Raw genomic sequence first — 20,106 nt, forward strand, 5'->3', positions numbered from 1 at the left:
TGTAAAAAATAATTTTAAAATCAGTTTTATTAATTATAATTTTTAAAACATTAACGTCAAATCTTTTTTAAGATAATTTATTAGTTTATTACAAACCTCTTCAAACCAATTTTGACTTGCATTTTCAATATTTTCTAACTCCTTTAATATTACAACTTGATTTACAAATCTTTGTAATTGTTGATTCTCAGAATCCCATTCATAATATCCTCCATTAATCCAAGTAGCTCTATAAATTTTAGCAAATCCACCTTTTGTTAAATATTCAATCTTTTGTAAATTATTATATGGGATCCATTCAGTTATCATATTTGGATTGAGTGTTTCTGATTGACATTTTTGTATTAAATTATCAATATCATTATTTCCAGATGACCAACTTGAAAATTTTCCTTTTAAATGATTTCGGACACAATATTCACAATATGATGTAGCCAAACATTTTTTATTACAATTTTCACAAATTCTTCTTGTTCCTTCATTACGACGAATTTTTTCTCGATCACAATTTTTATTACATAATCTTATTGCTTCAGTTTTTTCATCATTTGTAAGAGAATTATCAGCAAGAATCGTTTGTTTTATAAATTCAAATTGTTTTTGTATATTTTCGCGATTCTTGGAATCAATTGATGTAACTGCTTTACTTAATGTTGCGCAAATTAATCCTCTTCGAATAGTAGACATAATATAATTTTTTTTAAAAAGAAAAATATATAAATATATATATATTTGTTAACTTTGAAAAAATAAATTATAGCGAATAACGTTCATATGATGTACAAAGAAGCAGAAATAAAAGCAAGATTTTACGCTCTTTTATAACGGAGCAAATTATAAATTTAGCATGATGTAACTGATGTATACACTTATGGTTAGAACTTAGAGTTGTATTACTCAAATGTAACATAAAAAATTTTTTTTGTACGAGGAAAAAAAAAATTGATACTACGCCATACGCCACAGCATTATACTAAAAAAGTATATCCTGTTGATTTTTTTTTTAAAAAAAAAATCCCAAAAATAAAAAAAAATCAAATGAAATTATGATTAATTCTCGTATACAAGTGCTTGAAATAATAAATTATTTTTTATTTTTCTAAAAAAAAATAAATGAATAAATGAATGAATGAATAAAAAAAATAACAACGATTCAACGAATAATTCATATCCTCCAGATCAACAGAATGCATATTATTTTAAAACGCCAAGATTATCACGCGCATTCTGCAGATCTGCGGGAAATGAACACAATATCACTAACGTAAAGGGGATAAGCCACAAACATTTGAAAAAACGTCTAATGGAAATCTTTTTTGCTTTTGGTTTCCTATTTACTGGTGTCGATCCAACAAAGAACTTTATATAATACGCTTATAATATATAATATATAAATTTATACTGAATCAAGACCTTTTTTTTTATTTTTTAGTTCTTATTGTTTTAACTTATTACTGTATTAGGAATACTTTTGTAAACCATTTCTTTATAACAATACTTAAACTTTAAGGTTAATTTTGTTTTACCTGAAGGAAAAAACGTGTAGGGAACTTTTTAGCAGGAAGTGTATAATCAAGTAATTCATTACGGCCATTCAAAAAATAAAAGATATTATTTTGTTGATCGTAATAATATTGTCATTAATGAAAATACTATGAATATAAAAAATTTTTTTTGTCAGCGAAAGTTTTGAAATCCCGTACCGAGTTTTAGGAACCTCATATAATTCAACAAAATTATTTGCCACTGACGTACTGTACTTATGAAAAATGATCGGCGCATACACTACCTTTAATGTATTGACAATTACGCTTTTTGTAGTTTAACATTAGTTAAATAACTAGCTTTATAAGTTAACTCATATAACTCATACAGGACCCATCGAATTTCTCCTTGTTACACGAAATCTGATTGGTTGATTCGTGTAATATGATTATGTAACCTACTATCATTCTCTTTTTCTCGTGCCATGTATTTAATGCCCTTATGTAAAAGTTGTAATACAGTGGAAGTATTTAATTTAGTTGGAAAAAACGTTTTTATAATTAATTTAACGAAAAAAACGTTGCGAACCGTTTTTCAAAGTAATTTTAATTAAATAAACGTTTTCGCAACATTTTTTAATTAATTTAACAAAAAAAAGTTGCGAAACGTTTTTTTAAAGTAATCTTAATTAAATATTTTTGTTTTATAAACATTCAGATTTTTTTTAATAATAATAATAATTTTTTTTTTTTTGATCTTTTTTCAAGCTGATTTTTTTTAAAATTTTTTTTCCCTTCATAATCTATTTAATAATAATTTTTTCTTAATTGTTTTTTTTTTCTCATTTTTTTGGTGTGTATTAAAGATAATAAATTATTGTAAAATTTTCAATTATCAATTTAATTTATAAACTTATTAACTCAATTATGGTTAAAAAATATTTATTATAAATTCGAATGTCATGATTTTATTAGAAATGAACAAGTTCAAAATGAATCACATTTCATATATTTTACATTTTATAGTCCTAACTCCCCTTTAAACATGAACTCTTGTTTTTTTTTTAAAAAAAAAAATAATTTCAGTTATAAATTTATATATACAATCCGGGTTTATGCTCTGGACTTGTATCCGGCGGGTGAATTTATAAAAAAAATTTGCATGATTGCATCCCGTTGAAGGTATCTATTTGGAACTAACAATTAATCCAAAAAAAAACCTTGCTGAATTGAAGCTGATATCTACAAAAATGAAAATAATGTCTTTAGTATTTCTTTATAAAAAATAGATAAAGAATCAAAAAAAGTAAAGAAAATAATAATTAATTCGGAAAGACTAAAGAATTAATTTTGGTCATATGCTGATTAACCACTAAACTAGTCCACTCCAAGTCTGTTTTGAAGAGCTGGTCCCATCCCTAGTCACAGTCACGCTAACTTCTTCATTTTATAACTGATTTTCTTGTTGCTCTATTTCTTTAGAACTGAAAATAACTGATACAATTAAAAGTACAATATTATTTAGTTCCAATATCACTTGACAAATTTCATGTTGTCAAATTTTAAGATTGATCTCCATCGGCTATACTAATTTACGCTGTAGCGTGCACAGTGAAATTCGATTAATTGGATCTTCGATAAACCGGATTTGGGCCCAAACCGGACTTTTTTGCTGGAACCATCTTGCCTTTTAATTAATGCTCAAATCATGTAGTCTTGCAGAAAGGTAGGTTGCAAAGAAAAGTATTAAATGAGACTAAGTATTACTATTTAAAATGGATTTTTTTTGAAAGAATTTTTTTATATATTTAGTTTCTATCTTACCACTTTATGTTGGCTACAGAATGACATTAATTTATTTTTTTTTTTAATTTAAAAAATTTTAAAGTAGATTTATTTTTTTAAATTATCAAGAATAATTTCAGTTGCTGCGGTAAGTTATTTAATTTGACCAACATACTCGTACCAAATTTACAGCTGATTTCATAATATACGGGACACCTAATAGTTACCGGCGAGAGACGACTCGATACATTCGGCAAAACTTGGTAAAGTTCAGAATAAGGTAAAACCATATTGTTAGATTCGGAGCACTGGTCCGATCACGATGGTGTAGTTTTTATTTTATTCTGAGTTATACCAAATCTTACCGAGTTTCTCTCGGCATGGATGGGTGTCTCCAGTACATTATGTAATATACCAGTACGGATACCGGGTAGTATTACTAATCCTAACGCCGGCAATTTCGAATCGGTTATAGAAACTGATCATCATAAAATAAATATAAAAAGGGTTCGTACTTCAAAACTTAAATTTTTTTACTTCATTTTCTGCATTTCTTGCTTATTCTTATTAATTAGTAATTACATTTAAAAAATTAATAACAATGTCTTCAAAATTTTGGGCAGAATTATCTAACGATTACGAAAAACTTTTTGAGACAGAAGTTGGATATGACGTTATTATTTATGCTGGTGAAGAACAAAATGTTAAGGAAATTCATGCCCATTCAAATATTTTATCTATTAGGTCTCAATATTTTCGTTCAGCATTTTCTAATGAATGGGCTGAGAAAAAAGATAGAAAATTTATTTTCAAAAAACCTAATATTTCTCCACAATTGTTTAATATTATTCTTAGGTATTTATAATTTTTATAATAAATTTTATGTTATAAGAGGAAAGTCTAATTAATATTATACTATATTATTATTTATTAGATTTATTTATTGTGGAAATATTGAATTAAAGGATTTACAAGGTCCTGATGTATTGAAATTGTTAATAGCAGTTGATGAGCTCAATATTCATCCTTTGGTTTCTCATATTCAAGAATTTTTGATTGAACACCAAACTGAATTTTTATACAAAAATCCAACTGGAATTCTTGAAACTGTTTATCAACATGAAACATTTACAGATTTATGGAATTTTTGTCTTGAAAAAATTTGTGAAGAACCTAAAGCTTTATTCAGTTCTAATAGTTTTACTGATTTAAAAGCTCCCTTGTTAGAATCATTGTTAAAAAGAGATGATTTAAATATGGATGAAATTGAAATTTGGGAGAATTTGTTAAAATGGTGTTTTGCTCAACAAAATATAAAGAATGAACCATCAAAATGGAATAAAGATGATATTACAAAAATTGAAAGGGCATTGTACAGATTTATTCCTTTAATTCGATTTTATGACATTAAACCTACAGATTTCTTTTATAAAGTTTATTGTTATAAAGATATCTTACCACAAGATTTAATTCATAATCTTTTAGAATTTCATATAGTTCCCGATATGAAACCTAAATCTAATCTGACACCTTCGAGAAAACCAAAATATCAACTTGATTCAACCTTGATTGAATCAGACCACATTCCCATTTTTGCTTCTTGGATTGATAGAAAAGATGATTCTTCACATTATAATAGAAAAAATATTCCTTATGACTTTAAATTATTATATCGCTCAAGTCAGGATGGAAATGATGTTTTATCATTTCATAGAAATTGTGATAATAAAGGGGCTACTATTTGGATCGCAAAAATCAAAAATTCTACTCAATTAATTGGTGGGTATAATCCACTTGACTGGGATCAAAGTCAGTCTTGGAAATCTACAGCAGACAGTTTTCTATTTAATTTTACAAATGGGAGAGTTATTTCTACCGCAAAAAGGAGTTATGTCAGTGCGCCGAATGTGGCTGTTTGTTGTGCCTCTCATTGTGGTCCAACTATGGGTAATTTATTCTGTGAAAATAATGTTTGGTCTTACAATAATCTTGGTAATGGAGAACGTTATCCTAAAATAGGAATCCCAGCTAACTTTGAAGTAGAAGATTATGAAGTATTTCAAGTAATTAAAAAATAAATAAAAAATATTAAATTTATATAAATGAATAAAAGAATTTTGTTTCGTTTCTAGTACAATTTTTTGCATTTAAGCAAGATTCATTTTCAATATGAGTAACATTTTCTTTATCTTCACAAATAAGTTCTTTAACTTTAAACCATCCTTTAAAATATCTTTCAACAACTTCTAATTTACCATCAACATATTTAACTACAACTCTTTTTTGTTTCGCTTCTTTAAGAATAAATTTCGTTGTTTTTCTTCAAAATCTTTAATTAAATTATCATTTTCATTAAAAGAATCTAAAGAATTAAAATTTTCTAAATCATCATTTTTAATATCTTTTCTAATTTCTTCATTAGCTTGATCAAATCTAACCAAATTCTAAATCTTGTACCAACTCCAACTTCACTTTCAACATCTAATTTATGTACCAACTTGAAAGAATTTTCTTGAGAAAATGGTTGAAACATATCTTTAAAATAAATAAATATTTGGCGCGCCTGATATAATAATAATTATTCAATTTTGATGAAACTATTGCCTTACTAGTCTAAGAAAATTTCTAATTTGCCCACTCAAATAACTTGATATTACCATCCTTTACCAAAAATTTCCGCGAATGAGTTTGACATAAAGTTTGATATTGGCGGCATATAATGATTTTCAGTGTATTTTAATACATCAGTTTCACTACGTTCTGCTTCATATTTCAATTTTTTCAGATTTGGACCGTTAATTGGTAAATCGTATAATTGCTGTTCTAGCTTGGCTATTTCTTTTAGCGTAATAGAACTATTATTGTTTTCAATTTCTTGCTTTATAACTTCTACTTGCTTCAAGTAATTTTCTCTTGTGGCTTCAAGCCCTCTGAGGATTCTTTCATCATAATGACTTGAGTTGGCATTTCTCTTAATTTTCTCTTCCTTTATGCAAAGATCAAGATAGTCAACATATGCGTCATTATAAGCAGCTATTGCATTTTGTCTTGAGAATTGTGTAAACTTAAGGCTAATTTCTTTTATTTTCTCCCATTCTTTTTGTAGTTGATCAACTCTTTTTTGATGCACCTCTATAACTGCTCTTTTGTTTTCTTGGTCTGACTTTATTTCCGAAATCTGTAATTCCATAATATCATACAGCTTTCCTTCAAGTTCCTCTATGGTTTTGCTGGAATTATTTATTTCTTCTTGGTTTTCTTTTATTAATATGATGCTTTTCTGAATTAGACGTTCTATCTCTGCGAAAGGTCTGGAAAGAAGTAACACTGTGTTCCTAAAGTTATTGAGTGATAAAGTGTCTTTTACTATATGAGGTTTACACTTTACAAGGTATTTAATGAGCCTTAGTGATTCATCCACGGATCTTTTCCAACTTTCTGCTAAATTTTGTTCCTCGTTCTGTGTAAACTTTATTTCCTTAATTGCTGTTAAATATTCAAATGATTCATTATCAAAACAGTATATTATATCTTTGTGAACCTTTATTTCAACATCAGACTTAGTCTGTTTCTTAAGTTTCTCAAGTTGTTTTTTAAGTGGTAGTAATGTATTCCTGGACGATAATGTGTTTCTCTGGTATTAGTAAAGCAGAAGACAATATTATCCTTGGCACTCTTGTGAAGGTGTGTTAACAATTCTAGTATACAATATTTGAATACTATGCTATATCGTGAATTATTAGGTTTGAGAAGGATACATATCCCATTTAAATACTGGTAATGACTAATATACCACAGAATGTTTTCACAATTTTTCTTGTCATATTCTGATCCTCTGGTATCTCCTATTCCAGGAGTATCTATCAATCTTATTAGTCTATTTTCAGGTAAATGAAATACATAGCTTTCACATTCTCGAGTAGATGATTCACCTTCTTCTAATGGTTTATTTGAATCATAATTACCTAATTTTATCGTTACTGACTCGTAATTATCATCCATATACGTAAATTCTGGTGGAATTAATACCTCTATATCTCCAGATTTTGCATTATCTAATGTGTTAAATTTAAGATAATTTGCAAAAGCATTTATAAATGTTGACTTTCCTACGCCAGTTTCACCAAGTAATAATATGTTTATCTTCCTGTGACGGTACTGATGGTGACAAATCGTTAAGTTTGTTTGACTCAAAAGCTATGTATCCTTTTGTGTGATGGGGACTATTACACTTAAATTTAGAATGAGTAATATTGCTTTCACCACATTCACAGTATAAGTGCTCATTATACCCGTATTCTACATGCTTTTTACATCTGAAACATCTCCAATTGGAATCAATAGTTGGGCAATCTTGAGGACAGGGTATTTCCAATTTTGTCTTCTCGCTGGGATTGTTTTTTGGCTTGGTACTTGGTAGAGGATCAAATTTAATAAGATTTGATGTGAATAATATCTTATTATCCTCATAATAATTGTCACTATCTAGTCTTCCATTGATATAATGTCGAATTATTGGATAACTAGAACATTTTATTTGAGTACATATTTTAAGATTAGCTATGAAGAATTTGCTTGACCCTTCATCTGAATTGTAAAGATCTCGAAACATAGTATGCACTGAAGAGGAATTAAAATCAATAATATATTCATTATTATCAAGGAGTATAAAAATATCACTATTTGAATATTTATGTAAAATATGCTCGATGGTTGAATTTTTTCCAAGAAACTCTACTCTTTTGGTCTTTAATATGGGTACCAATTCAGCCAATGTAGATACCGAACGATGTTGGCGAAAGAATTCCATCATAGAATTTTTAGATAATATACTCTTATGAAATTTTTTTAATTTATTTTCAAGTTCGATAATATTAATCTTACCAGAGCGTACTTTAACAAGACATTCTGCAAGTTCGCGTCTAAAATTTGCTTCGTTTATTCTAACTTCTTGTACACGATTGCTAATTTGAGCAAAAACCTTGTCCATTATGAAATTAGAAGTAGATTGTGCGTCATTATATAAGTCGTTGAGCCTTTGTTTTGATTCGGACAAACCATCAAAAACTTGTTCTACTCTTAGGATAGTTTCTTCGCTTAATTCCGTTATCATATTATCTATCGCGACATCCTGAATAAATAGTTTTGCAAGTTCCGACAATGGATATAAAGTATATTCAATTGGAACTCCTTTCCCATCATTGTATTGTTTGGTGTATAAAGGAAGTTCAGCAACTAATTTCCTAGCTTCATCAAAGGATTGAGGAAGTTCTTTATTATTTGGAACAACATCACCAAGAAGTTTTATAGAGAAATGGCTAATAATGTTAGAATATCGTTCTTCAACACTTACGTGACCACCTCCAGAGATCTTTATTTTTTCAAAGTGACATTTTAGCGCTCCTTCAACATGAGATCTATTTTCTTCATTCGTGTCTTTACATTCAAATGATGCCATTATAGTAGCTCCCCACTTTATTCCTATCACCACGTGAGTAGCATTCTGGTTATTAGTAAACACATCTGTAGAAATACAAGCTTTAACATCGTCACGATGAATAACCAAATTTTCCTCAACTGAAGTTATTTTATATATTAAAGTTCCCTTCACGGATTTAAGACTATCTTTTTCATCGTTTAGATACTTTCCTGAACCTTCTAAAGGAATCAATCCTGTGAGAACACTTAATTTTAGTTCAGCTTCAACGTCTAACTTGTTAAACTTTTCCTTATATGTATTCTCATATTCATATAAAATTTCAGTATGTGAAATATCAACCTTTCTTATGGAATCATCTGGATACTTTGACTTAAATATCGTGGTCCCGCAGAATGTATCATTTGCTACATTATATAGGGATCCAATAAATGCGCCTCTCCCAAGGGACTTCCGTGTTATTACTTTAGTACTTGCCATAAATTAAAGCCAATAACAAGGGAAAATAGAATTGCGATGGAATATTGGGTCAGAACAATTATTGATTATAAAAAGAAAACTAAAGTTTTCCTGTCTGCGATTTGCGATTGTCGAAAATTATATGTATAAGGATGGTTCATGCAATGATAGTAAGTTGTTTCACAATAATTTGGTATTTTATTATGCCGAGTGACAAATAAAGGGATTAATTGTGGAAAAATAAGGAATTTTTTTTAAAATTTTTGCTCTATAAATAATTGCAACAAAAATTTAAGTAATTGTAATTTTTTGCATCGTTATTTTATTTTATTTTATTTTTTTTTTTTTTAAAAAAAAAACAAAATAGTGTATTTATTTGAAAAAAAGAAAGCCATTTACTTACAAAAATATCAAGATCGTCATGAAAGATTTCTAAAATTAAAATGGCATTTTTTAGTAATGTATCAATTTGATTAGTGGGGCAGCATCAGTAACCGCAAATGGTCACATGACTTCGTGAATGAATAACAATAAAATACCCGATACCTATACATATAAAATAAAAAATTATATAAAAACATATTAGTATAGATTATAAAGAGAAAAACACCGGGATGAAGGAATGAAAATTTATTAAAATCTCGGTTTCAAAAAACTAAAAAAAAATAATATTAAAAATATTTAAAACAAGATCCGGTCTTAAAAAAAAAGAGATCAAAAAAAAAAAATGATACGGTCTAAAAAAGACCATTATTAAAAATAAAAAATGATCCGTTTCTATAAATTCATTTTATGCTATTTTTAGACCACTTTATAAGCTTTATTTAAACTTTTACTATAAAAATTTCATCTACATCATATTTTTTTACTCCACTTTATAATCCTGTAATCATATTATTGCTATACCTAATAATATGAAAATCTACATGATCCTATTGGGCTGAACGATAATTTCGAATCAGTAATTTAACGGTTAATGGACTTTTAATTCTTTAATAATTTAATACTTGTATATTATATAAACGTGATGAAGCAATGTAAAACTTGATTGTAACTGATTTTAGTCGTCAGTCAATTATAGATATCAACTACATTAATTGATTACATTAACTTTGAAAGTTACTTTAAGAATGGTGAAATAACATTTATAATTTACTTTTCTATAAAATATTTTTAGGGGTCAATGATATAATTTCGCATTTATATATTGTCTGAGTTAAGTGACATTAATATGCACCATACAATAAGATATTTATTTTGTTCTATAATTAACAGAAAAAAAATAGTATTTATTTAATATAGAATGACAAAATAGACATGATTAAAAATTAAAATTTGATATAAATATTGTGTTTACAATACGTATGATTTTTTTCAAAAATTTTCATAAAAAACAAATCAAAGAAAAATAATCTAGGTCACGAACTTGTAGGGAGTTATATATTCCATTTTATTTTTGTATATGAGCTTTTTTATAAGTTTACAGTACATTGAGTATAATGCAATTTAAGTGTCAAAAGACGCGTTGTAGTAAAAAAAAAATGTTAATCAGGCCACACAAGTCACACTGGCAAATGTTACACCAAAAGTGCGATTTTGCTGAGCCACAAATTGTGTGACAAAATAGATCTGTGTGACATTAATTTTTGCATTTATATTCGAAAAAACAAACCTTTGTTCTTTATTTTTTTCCCGAACGAATGAGAGAAAATGTGAAGGGGGTCTAGTTCAACACAGGACCTACCCTATAAGTGAATAGTGACGGCAAAAGCATATGTTATGAAAGGCTGAGGGACTCGCAATTCCGAGATCGCCAGGCGTAAAGTCAACTTTGCGTCTTGCAAGTAGATCTACATGTGAAGAGGTATGAAAATTTCCCATACATGTGCTTTCAAGGCTTTTTTGACATCATACGATAATGTTAATCACTTTTCTTATCTCCTTAGTTTTTTTCTTCCCAACAGCAGGATATAAAGCGTGTAGGAATATGTAGAAGTTCTGCCAACTTTCCTGCAAAAATCATTCCCGTAAATTAACGTAAAACAAGGTATGTATATACTAGTAGTTATGTATGCATGGGAACGAGTTTTTCTCTTGTATTTAGGAATCGGAATGTCTTCAACCTCTACTAAAGCTGACATGTTATTTTGCAGGGAGATCCTAAATTAAGAGTAGAACTTGACAATAACTTTTTTACGAAGTTTCGTGATGAAAAAATTACCGGTAATTCATTTCTCAAGCTAACCGGGTGGGAATTTAAGGAATACGGAATGACATTAAGACAAGCAAGAACTTGAGGATTACATTAAAGAGCTGAGTAAGTGATTAATTTAGCCTCAGGCACTTTGCATAACGTTATAGCTGAAATCTAACTGTCATTACCTTTGGTAACAGGTGTTCGAGAAGCAAAAGAAGGTTTGGCGAAATATCACACCCAAAAAAATAATTAGTATTTTTATTTGCATCATATAAATCGATCTATTCGCAATTTTTATTTTATGTATCAGTCAAGACGTTTTTATTTCATAAATAAAGTACTGTACGAGAAACGAGTCACGTCAGTCATGTGTAAAGATGCAATGCCTGTGCGACATAAAAACCTATATTAACGCTCAGCGCCTCAGCCCAATAATTTTTATTTCACTCCGGAACGTAACACTATTTTTTTTTTATCCGAGCCAAATAACCCTATAAAAGTGCTATGCCTGAAACTAGTACACCTTATACTCCAGCTCAGCTTCCACCTCCACTACTGTTGCTGGAAATGAGACGGTCTCGCTAGCGGACGAAAATAGAAAATATAAAACAGAGCTCATCAACTTCTTGCGTAAGGAAGAGGACTTAGAGCTCAGTGATAAGGTTTTCGAAATTTTAGAAAGGGTAGAGGTTAATGGCCGCGACTTCCTCAAGGTAACCGAAGAAAAGCTTCGCAGTTATGGAATGGCAGTGGACCTGCGTCAAGGCTTACGGATTTCGCTAAGGAGTGCAAGGAGAAAAAGTTGAAGTCGTTCTCCTCGTACAAGACTAAGAAAGACTTAAATGAGATCTTGCGTAAGTACGGAATCGACAGCAATGATACCAAATAAATTCCGCCATTCGTACCAGAACCCGTGAAAATCGATGACGCAAATAAACATTTCCAATATTGTATAGCCGAGATTAAACGAAAATGGGTATCATAGGTTCGGCAAAAAGCAGTAACAAGGCTGTACGTTGTTCGTATATTGAAACAATACTACTTTCAGCAATATATAGTCAAAGATATCACCCGGCAGAGAATGTCCTTCGAAGTCATTGGTGAGGAAGCAACGGAACGAGTCGATTTTGCAATCAAAAAAATAATGGATTCGTTGAATGAGGAACTTGTTGCATCACCGAAGGTAAGCAGAATCAAGAGGTCTTGGGCATTATGCAGAATGTGATGCAACTTGAAAGCTCCTACCACACGAATAAGAGAAAACGAAAGGCGTCTGAAGCTTTCGATGATGATTTCAACTACCTCTACGGGATCGTTACAACAGGTGAGATTTTTGATTGCGTAACATACCGTATGATGATCTAAATGTTGGATGATGTTATTAACTATTGTCTATTCTAGCCACGGATTGGTACCTTATCATGTACACGCCAAAAAGAATTTATTGTACGAAGGCCGACTATCACATTGACCTTACTGAGGATATTTTAGATGATGATGCAAAACTTTGTCAAGGGGCGAAGTAGGTCATGGGTAATCGTAGGTTTGTTGAAAGATAGGGTAGAAGTTGTCAAGTTGATGACGCCCAGATAGTAAGAGAGAAAATATATTAAGGAATGAGTATCCACAATCATTAGCATAGTCACGGGCAAAGTCCCGAACTTTGTATCTATTTCTCATCTATTAATAAAATTTTTTTCTTGGCAAAACAAATTTTCCATGATCAACCGGCATAATCTAATAGTTTTCTTTGCCAGAATGGCATATCTTCTTATATGTACTAACGAACTTTACATAAAAATCATTTTTAAATTTATTTTTACTTGCACTTTCCCAACCAAATTGGGCTTCATTTTTTACGCATTATAATATTTATTTTTTATTGATCATAATAATTTTTATGTTACATTTAAAATCTAGAACCTTCTCACATTTAGCATAAAAATATATATAACTATCGCATAGGCTATATTTCTAATTTAGCAGGTAAATTAAAACTTATTCAAGACAAAAAAGACAAAAGCAAAAGATGTAAGCTTTATCGCAAGACATAGTTAAGGAGGAGACAGAAGCTTTATATATATTAAGGTGCAGTTATCTCACTTTTACTCTATTAGCAAACTAGCTTCTGCTGACTTTTCTGCTTGACATTCAAGTTCCTCATCAGGTATTATCTCACCAGTGTCTTTTGTAATGATACACTTCTTTTCTGGATGGTATATAATGTTTGCAAAACCTCCCATTTCATTAATTCCTAAGATATACATGTCTTGTGTAAGTTTGCACCATTCAAAAAGAATACCACGGCTATCTAAAAACAGAACAGACATCCCATCATTATCTTCAAGCAACGGATTAATGTCGGTAATACCATATGCATCATTGAAATATTCCTTATTTTCCTGATCTATTAACCATTCATGTTCTGGTTGGAGTTCACAGAACCCACGATTTTTCTTGGTCTCCTCAACCAATACTGACAAGCTTGGCAATTCTTGCATGGCAATATTATTTTTCCTGAGCGAATTGATATCATTCGAGACTTTATTGGGATATCCGGTTTGAGCTGACATAACGATGTCCAAGCATCCATCTCCGCACAGTTCCCGAATTCCCACCTTGATATCTTTTGAATCACATCTCCATTTTGTTCCTGAGGAAACAGATGTTGGTCGTTCCTTTTCCGATTGAAGCTAATTCTTTCTTTCTTTCCAAGATGAGAGCTGAACTTGCTACACCAAACGCAACAGCTATAATTTTTTCCTGGTTTGACTTCCAAGAAACATTGATCGTTGTTGGATGACTTCTGGAACTGCCTATTATTATTAACACTGGCGAATTTGTTCCAGATGCCAAAAAAGGAATTTTGTCTGGCTCAGATACGTAAATTTCATTTTTTTTTTTGACTTGGGGTCTTTCTTTGGGGGAGGGATGTTGAATGTATAGAGGTAGCTGAGGGTGTCTCATGGTGTAATTATCATGATCATGGTTCCATTCACTTTTACACACATTTCTTGTAAATTGGCGCATGTTTCAGTTCTTGCTTGAATTTTTCTTCAACAGAACACTATTCATATATTGGAAAAATATTCAGTGGATTTTATTAGGGTGGCAGTTATCCATTTTTCATTGCACCAGTGTTAAAATCCACTAGAGACTATTCAGAAGAATTTCTCTTGAAATAGGGAGTATATTCTGATATTATGAGTTTTTAGATTAAGAAATATTAAAACGATTCAAGGGAAAATTATTGTATATAAGAATTATAATTAGTTTGAAATCCTAACAATTTGAGGAAAAAGACCATTAATTATATTATTTTCATGTCGCACCATAGTTGTGAAAATTATTATTTGTTATAAATTATTGTATATAAAAATTAATTTGAAATCCTAATGATTAGAGAAAAAAAGACCAATATTTATATTATTTTCATGACACACCAATAAATCCAATAAATTTTTCTTAATTGTTATAATTGTTTAATAGCTATTGTGATTAGTACAGCCAGCAAGCTTATTTTTTTTTACTAATCAATCTTTTTTTCTGATTGGATTAGTACAGTTAATAGGTAATACAACATATCGCTTCTATATGAATTCCGAGTATTAAAAGGTTATTCAGAGCTATTTTCTTGACGCCGTATAAGTTCTCCGAAAATCGGTTTCCATTTTCCTTCTTTTTTTTCTTTTTTTTTCTTTAGTATAATGATAATAATAACCAACTTTTTTTCTTAAAAAAAAAAATCGATACTTTAATATATTATAAAGTATAAAAAAATTTAAAATATATATAAAATCAAAAAAAGGTCAAAATTTTCTCAGTATTTCGAATTTTTTTAGCGTTTTCTTTGCATAATAAATTATATTCTAAAAAAACAATAAAATATATATATATATATATATATATATATATATATATTATCATAATGTATTATTATAGAGAACAAAGTCCCCTAAAATTATCAATAATAGCGTTTATTTTACTATTTCTTATAACAGACTGACAAACGCAATTTCTGAAATATCATATCAGGGTAGTGGGAGAAATGAACCAGGTAAATAAATTATTACTATCATAAATTTAAGATATCAAAATGGGTTGACCTTTTTTTTTTCTTTTAATAGGTGACGTGAGAGCATCTATTCTATTAACTCCAGATGGAAAAGAAATTATTTAGAAATGGGAAAAAAAGATGGAATGACATATGCTAATGAAATGTTTGATGAAATATCAAGGGCACTTGCGATTGAAAAAGGACGTATTTTTATACCATATGAGAGATATCAATTTAAAAGAAATACACGTGAAATTTTGTTACGTGTAGACATTAAAGATACCAAGATGCCAGATCAACCAAGTTTATCTGCATTAAGAAAAAGTTTAGATAAAGCTGTTGCCGCGTACAGAAAATTTAGATCCCACTTATGAAGCTCCAGAATATCGTAAGTTTACATATATTTTTTGGGGGGAGGGAAATATTTCGTGCATTTTAAATAATTATTTAATTATTGATTTATTTATAAGTATATATGTTTAAAATATTTAAATAGCTCATTTATGGCATAGATATAAATACATATTAATTGGAGTCGGAATTAAATTATATTTGTTACTATTATTATACCGTTATTTAAGTGGATTGTGTGGATTGTGTGTTAGATATTATAGTATTAGCAGTTTATGGAAAAGATCTAATATGTTACTTCATTTGCAGGTGCGTATTTCCCCTCCTTGCTCTTTTTGTAATATTATATTATAACATACTTATATTTTTCTTTTTTCTTCTCAAACATATAAATAATTATAGTTGGGTGTTTTTTTTTAGTATCAACTCTTTCAATATAATAATATTATGGTTTCTTATAGATTACCAATTAATTCATTCATCGCAATAGAATAACGGTTATATTTTTTAGTAAAATAATGAGTTTAATCATTAAAGATTTTTCTCGGAATTTATCGATCGAAACCTCGTATTACTTCTTTCTTTATGAAACTCTCAGATTTATTTCGTTAATTCGTTTATTTTATTTGAATCCTTGTTTAGCCCATCTTTATCATCAGACAGATATACGTCGTCCAAGATGTGGTCGGCGCCACAATTACTCGTGTCATCAACAAATATGATGGAATCTTCATTTTCATTTTGATAGAGGTAACAATTTGATAGAAGAAATAATTAAAAAATCTTGACGAGAAATTTGATGGAATAAGTGCGATGTCATATTATCATTTAAAAGACGTATAATTGTGTAAGAAAAAAAATTTCTCACGAAGTGGTTAGAAACTATTTGCCATATTAGTTTGTTGAGTACAGCATTTCAAGTTGCTAGTGAATTGAAGGGCAACAGGGAAATGATACATTCAATTATTTTAATTTAACGTTTTCCTATTACCAAAAATTAAATCACTCAGAGGTTAACTTTGGAGAATATCAAATATGTGGGATTACATGACGCCCATGAAATGCGGCTTTAACGTATGAAAGAATAAGGACATTTGCTACATTGATCGGCATCACGGGTCCGGTTATATCAGTTATATCACGTGATTACTGCGTGACATTTACTGCGTAACACGACCATTAAATAATTGCGGCCACTATTCACTTGAAAATATTGCAGAAATTATTTGTCTGTTGCTATGGCATATTTTATAGTCTGGTAAATTTGTCTATTCTGTTAAAAATTTTTATCAAGATCAATACAAAGAGTGAAACAGGACCCGAATGATGCATAAAAGATAAGCGTAAAACGACTTGGACAATTCCTGGCGGCATTACGTAATTCCGGCCCTGAAGAGATACGTAGAGCTAATGGTAACTAAGCGTATATATTGCTCGGGTCCTAGTGAAACAGTGATACGATTGAATATTTAAACTAAAATATTATTAGATTTCATGTTTATTGGATTCGAGCTTTCAATCAATACTTTCTAGTAATTTAATAGCTAGTTTGGAAAGACAGAATTTTCATGTTATTATCATTATTTTATATTTTACAGCTGGCGTTCTGTATAAGACATACTGGCAGGGCATACGTACGCTTCTTGTAATTTTGTCCATGGAAAAATTTAGTTATCTAATAAAAAATTGGTTTGAAAGTTTGGTTATAAAATATGGTAGAGTTTATTTGAGAGATTCCCGTAATAATATTGTATGACTATTATCTTTATCGAAAAATTCTAAAATGAATTTTTATGATAAAATAATTTTTTTTAGTAGTAATTAAGGAAACAAAATACTCTTTATTAAAATTTTAAGTTTCTAATTATTAATAGTGTTTTATATATTAATGTCATGATTTAAATACAAAGATTAATGAATTATGTTTAAGTAGGATTAGAGTTACGTTTATAGTATCATTATATTTCATATTGTACTAATATTAACAATTCCATTTGAACTATAGTAAATGAACAATTTCGCCAATAATAATGATCTTACTAATTAAAATTGATAATGTATTTAATATTATGCGAATAACGAGTTAAACTAAGTATTTCATTTAGATATATCAAGGCACTTTTGATACCAATAGGAAGCTTTTGCTTTATCTTTTTCAGTGCCAATTCCATGTTCATAACACATTGCTAAAATATTTTGTGCTTCCTTATCTTCATTTTCTGCTGCTTTTTCATACCAGTAAAAAGCTTTAATTTCATCTTTTTCAGTACCACTTCCATTGAAATAACAATATCCTAAGTTGTATTGTGCTTCTCTAACTCCATTTTCTCCTGCTTTCTGATACCAATAAAGAGCTTCAGCTCCATTCTTTTTAACACCAATTCCATTATCATAACATATTCCAAGATTATATTGTGCATGATTATATTCTTGTTCGGCTGCTTTTTCATACCAATAAAAGGCTTTAGCTTCATCTTTTTCAATTCCAATTCCATTCTCATAACATATACCCGTTATATATTGTGCTAATTCATCTCCATTTTTTGCGGCTTTTTTGTACCAGTAAAAAGCTTTGGTTTCGTCTTTCTCAGTACCAATTCCATTAAAATAATAATGTCCTAGGTTGTATTGTGCTTCACTAACTCCAATCTTTGCTGCTTTTTTGTACCAGTAAAAAGCTTTGATATCATCTCTTTTAATACCGATTCCATTCCCATAGCATATACCCATTATATATTGTGCTTCATTAATTCCATTTTCTGCTGCTTTATGATACCAAAAAAAAGCTTTGATTTCATCTTTCTCAGTGCCAATTCCTTTCCCATAACATTCACCCAAATTATATTGTGATTCCTTATCTCCACTTTCTGCTGCTTTATGGCACCAGTAAAAGGCTTTAGCTTCATTTTTTTCAATTCCAACTCCATACTGGTAACACATACTTAAATTATATTGTGCATCTTTATCTCCACTTTCTGCCGCTTTTTGATACCAATAAAAAGTTTTAAATTCATTCTTTTCAACTCCAATTCCATTAAAATAGCAGTCTCCTAAATTAAACTGTGCTTCTCTAAATCCATTTTCTGCTGCTTGTTGATAACAATAAAAAGCTTTAGCCTCATTCTTTTCAATTCCAACTCCATTTTGATAGCATACACCTAAATTAAATTGTGCATTACTAAGTTGTTGTTCAGCTGCTTTTTGATACCAATAAAAGGCTTTAGCTTCATCTTTTTCAATACCAATTCCATTATGATAACATAAACCTAAATTATACTGTGCATCTCTATCTCCATTTTCTACCACTTTTTGATACCAATAAAAGGCTTTGGCTTCATCTTTTTCAATACCAATTCCATACTGGTAACATAAACCTAGATTAAATTGGGCATCTTCAAATCCTTTTATTGCCGCCTTTTGGTACCAATAAAAAGTTTTAAATTCATTTTTTTCAACCCCGATTCCATTAAAATAGCAGATTCCTAAATTAAATTGTGCTTCTCTAAATCCATTTTCTGCTGCTTGTTGATAACAATAAAAAGCTTTAGCCTCATTCTTTTCAATGCCAACTCCATTTTGATAGCATACACCTAAATTAAATTGTGCATTACTAAGTTGTTGACCAGCTGCTTTTTGATACCAATAAAAGGCTTTAGCTTCATTTTTTTCAATACCAATTCCATACTGGTAACATAAACCTAGATTAAATTGGGCATCTTCAAATCCTTTTATTGCCGCCTTTTGGTACCAATAAAAAGCTTTAACTTCATCTTTTTCAATACCAATTCCATTTTCATAATACACACCTAAATTAAATTGTGCTTTTTTATCTCCATTTACTGCTGATTTTAAATACCAATGAAAGGATTCAATTTTATCTTCCTCAATATCAATTCCATTCTTATAAAATATATCAGGTTCACTTTGTATATAGTTTTTGGACATTTTTTTAAAAAATAATTCTTAAAAATGTTTGAGTTAATATAGATCGACATGTTTACGAATTGTGACAAATAGGCGATCTCATGGTTTCATAAATCAAATATGTGTCACCTGAGTGTAACCTTACCATCTACACTCATTACCATAATTACAAAAATTGATTATTATACAAATAAAATTAGGAAATTGGTCCGAATTTCAGCAAATGTATCACAGTTTTAAAAACATTTGGATTTTACAAATAGTGTACGATCTTAATTAATATTAGTAAAGGATTTCTTTCGTGTAAATTTGACATGGTATATCAGTTTATCATTTTGTCTTTTTCTAGGTTATTTTCCATCTTCTTATTTCCGCTCTTGCATCTTTTGTTGTTCTGTTAATATTTAAAATT

The 20,106-nt window shown here is 29.4% G+C and overlaps 6 protein-coding genes across 6 annotated transcripts; 2 read left to right on the forward strand and 4 right to left on the reverse strand.

The window, feature by feature from the left end:
- Positions 1-7,389: 7,389 nt before the first annotated feature.
- OCT59_028737 (uncharacterized protein) lies at positions 7,390-9,186 on the reverse strand (the record flags this gene model as incomplete). Its single annotated transcript, XM_066147515.1, has 1 exon — positions 7,390-9,186. The coding sequence occupies one exon, from the start codon at positions 9,184-9,186 to the stop codon at positions 7,390-7,392; it is 1,797 nt and encodes a 598-aa protein (XP_065994219.1).
- A 1,679-nt stretch (positions 9,187-10,865) lies between these two features.
- OCT59_028738 (uncharacterized protein) lies at positions 10,866-11,615 on the forward strand (the record flags this gene model as incomplete). The annotated part of the gene is made up of 6 exons (XM_066147516.1): positions 10,866-10,877; positions 10,952-11,029; positions 11,112-11,192; positions 11,319-11,388; positions 11,447-11,482; positions 11,560-11,615. The coding sequence occupies 6 exons, from the start codon at positions 10,866-10,868 to the stop codon at positions 11,613-11,615; spliced, it is 333 nt and encodes a 110-aa protein (XP_065994220.1).
- Positions 11,616-13,467: 1,852 nt separating this feature from the next.
- OCT59_028739 (uncharacterized protein) lies at positions 13,468-13,935 on the reverse strand (the record flags this gene model as incomplete). The annotated part of the gene is made up of 1 exon (XM_066147518.1): positions 13,468-13,935. One exon carries the CDS (start codon positions 13,933-13,935, stop codon positions 13,468-13,470), a length of 468 nt encoding a protein of 155 aa, XP_065994221.1.
- Positions 13,936-13,996: 61 nt separating this feature from the next.
- OCT59_028740 (uncharacterized protein) lies at positions 13,997-14,392 on the reverse strand (the record flags this gene model as incomplete). The annotated part of the gene is made up of 1 exon (XM_066147519.1): positions 13,997-14,392. The coding sequence occupies one exon, from the start codon at positions 14,390-14,392 to the stop codon at positions 13,997-13,999; it is 396 nt and encodes a 131-aa protein (XP_065994222.1).
- A 1,152-nt stretch (positions 14,393-15,544) lies between these two features.
- On the forward strand, positions 15,545-15,793 carry OCT59_028741 (uncharacterized protein; the record flags this gene model as incomplete). The annotated part of the gene is made up of 1 exon (XM_025327746.2): positions 15,545-15,793. One exon carries the CDS (start codon positions 15,545-15,547, stop codon positions 15,791-15,793), a length of 249 nt encoding a protein of 82 aa, XP_025169715.2.
- Positions 15,794-17,867: 2,074 nt separating this feature from the next.
- Positions 17,868-19,715, reverse strand: OCT59_028742 (uncharacterized protein; the record flags this gene model as incomplete). Its single annotated transcript, XM_066147520.1, has 1 exon — positions 17,868-19,715. One exon carries the CDS (start codon positions 19,713-19,715, stop codon positions 17,868-17,870), a length of 1,848 nt encoding a protein of 615 aa, XP_065994223.1.
- Positions 19,716-20,106: the final 391 nt, after the last annotated feature.

Source organism: Rhizophagus irregularis, chromosome 8 (assembly GCF_026210795.1).
Source record: "Rhizophagus irregularis chromosome 8, complete sequence".
NCBI classification, from domain to species: domain Eukaryota; kingdom Fungi; phylum Glomeromycota; class Glomeromycetes; order Glomerales; family Glomeraceae; genus Rhizophagus; species Rhizophagus irregularis.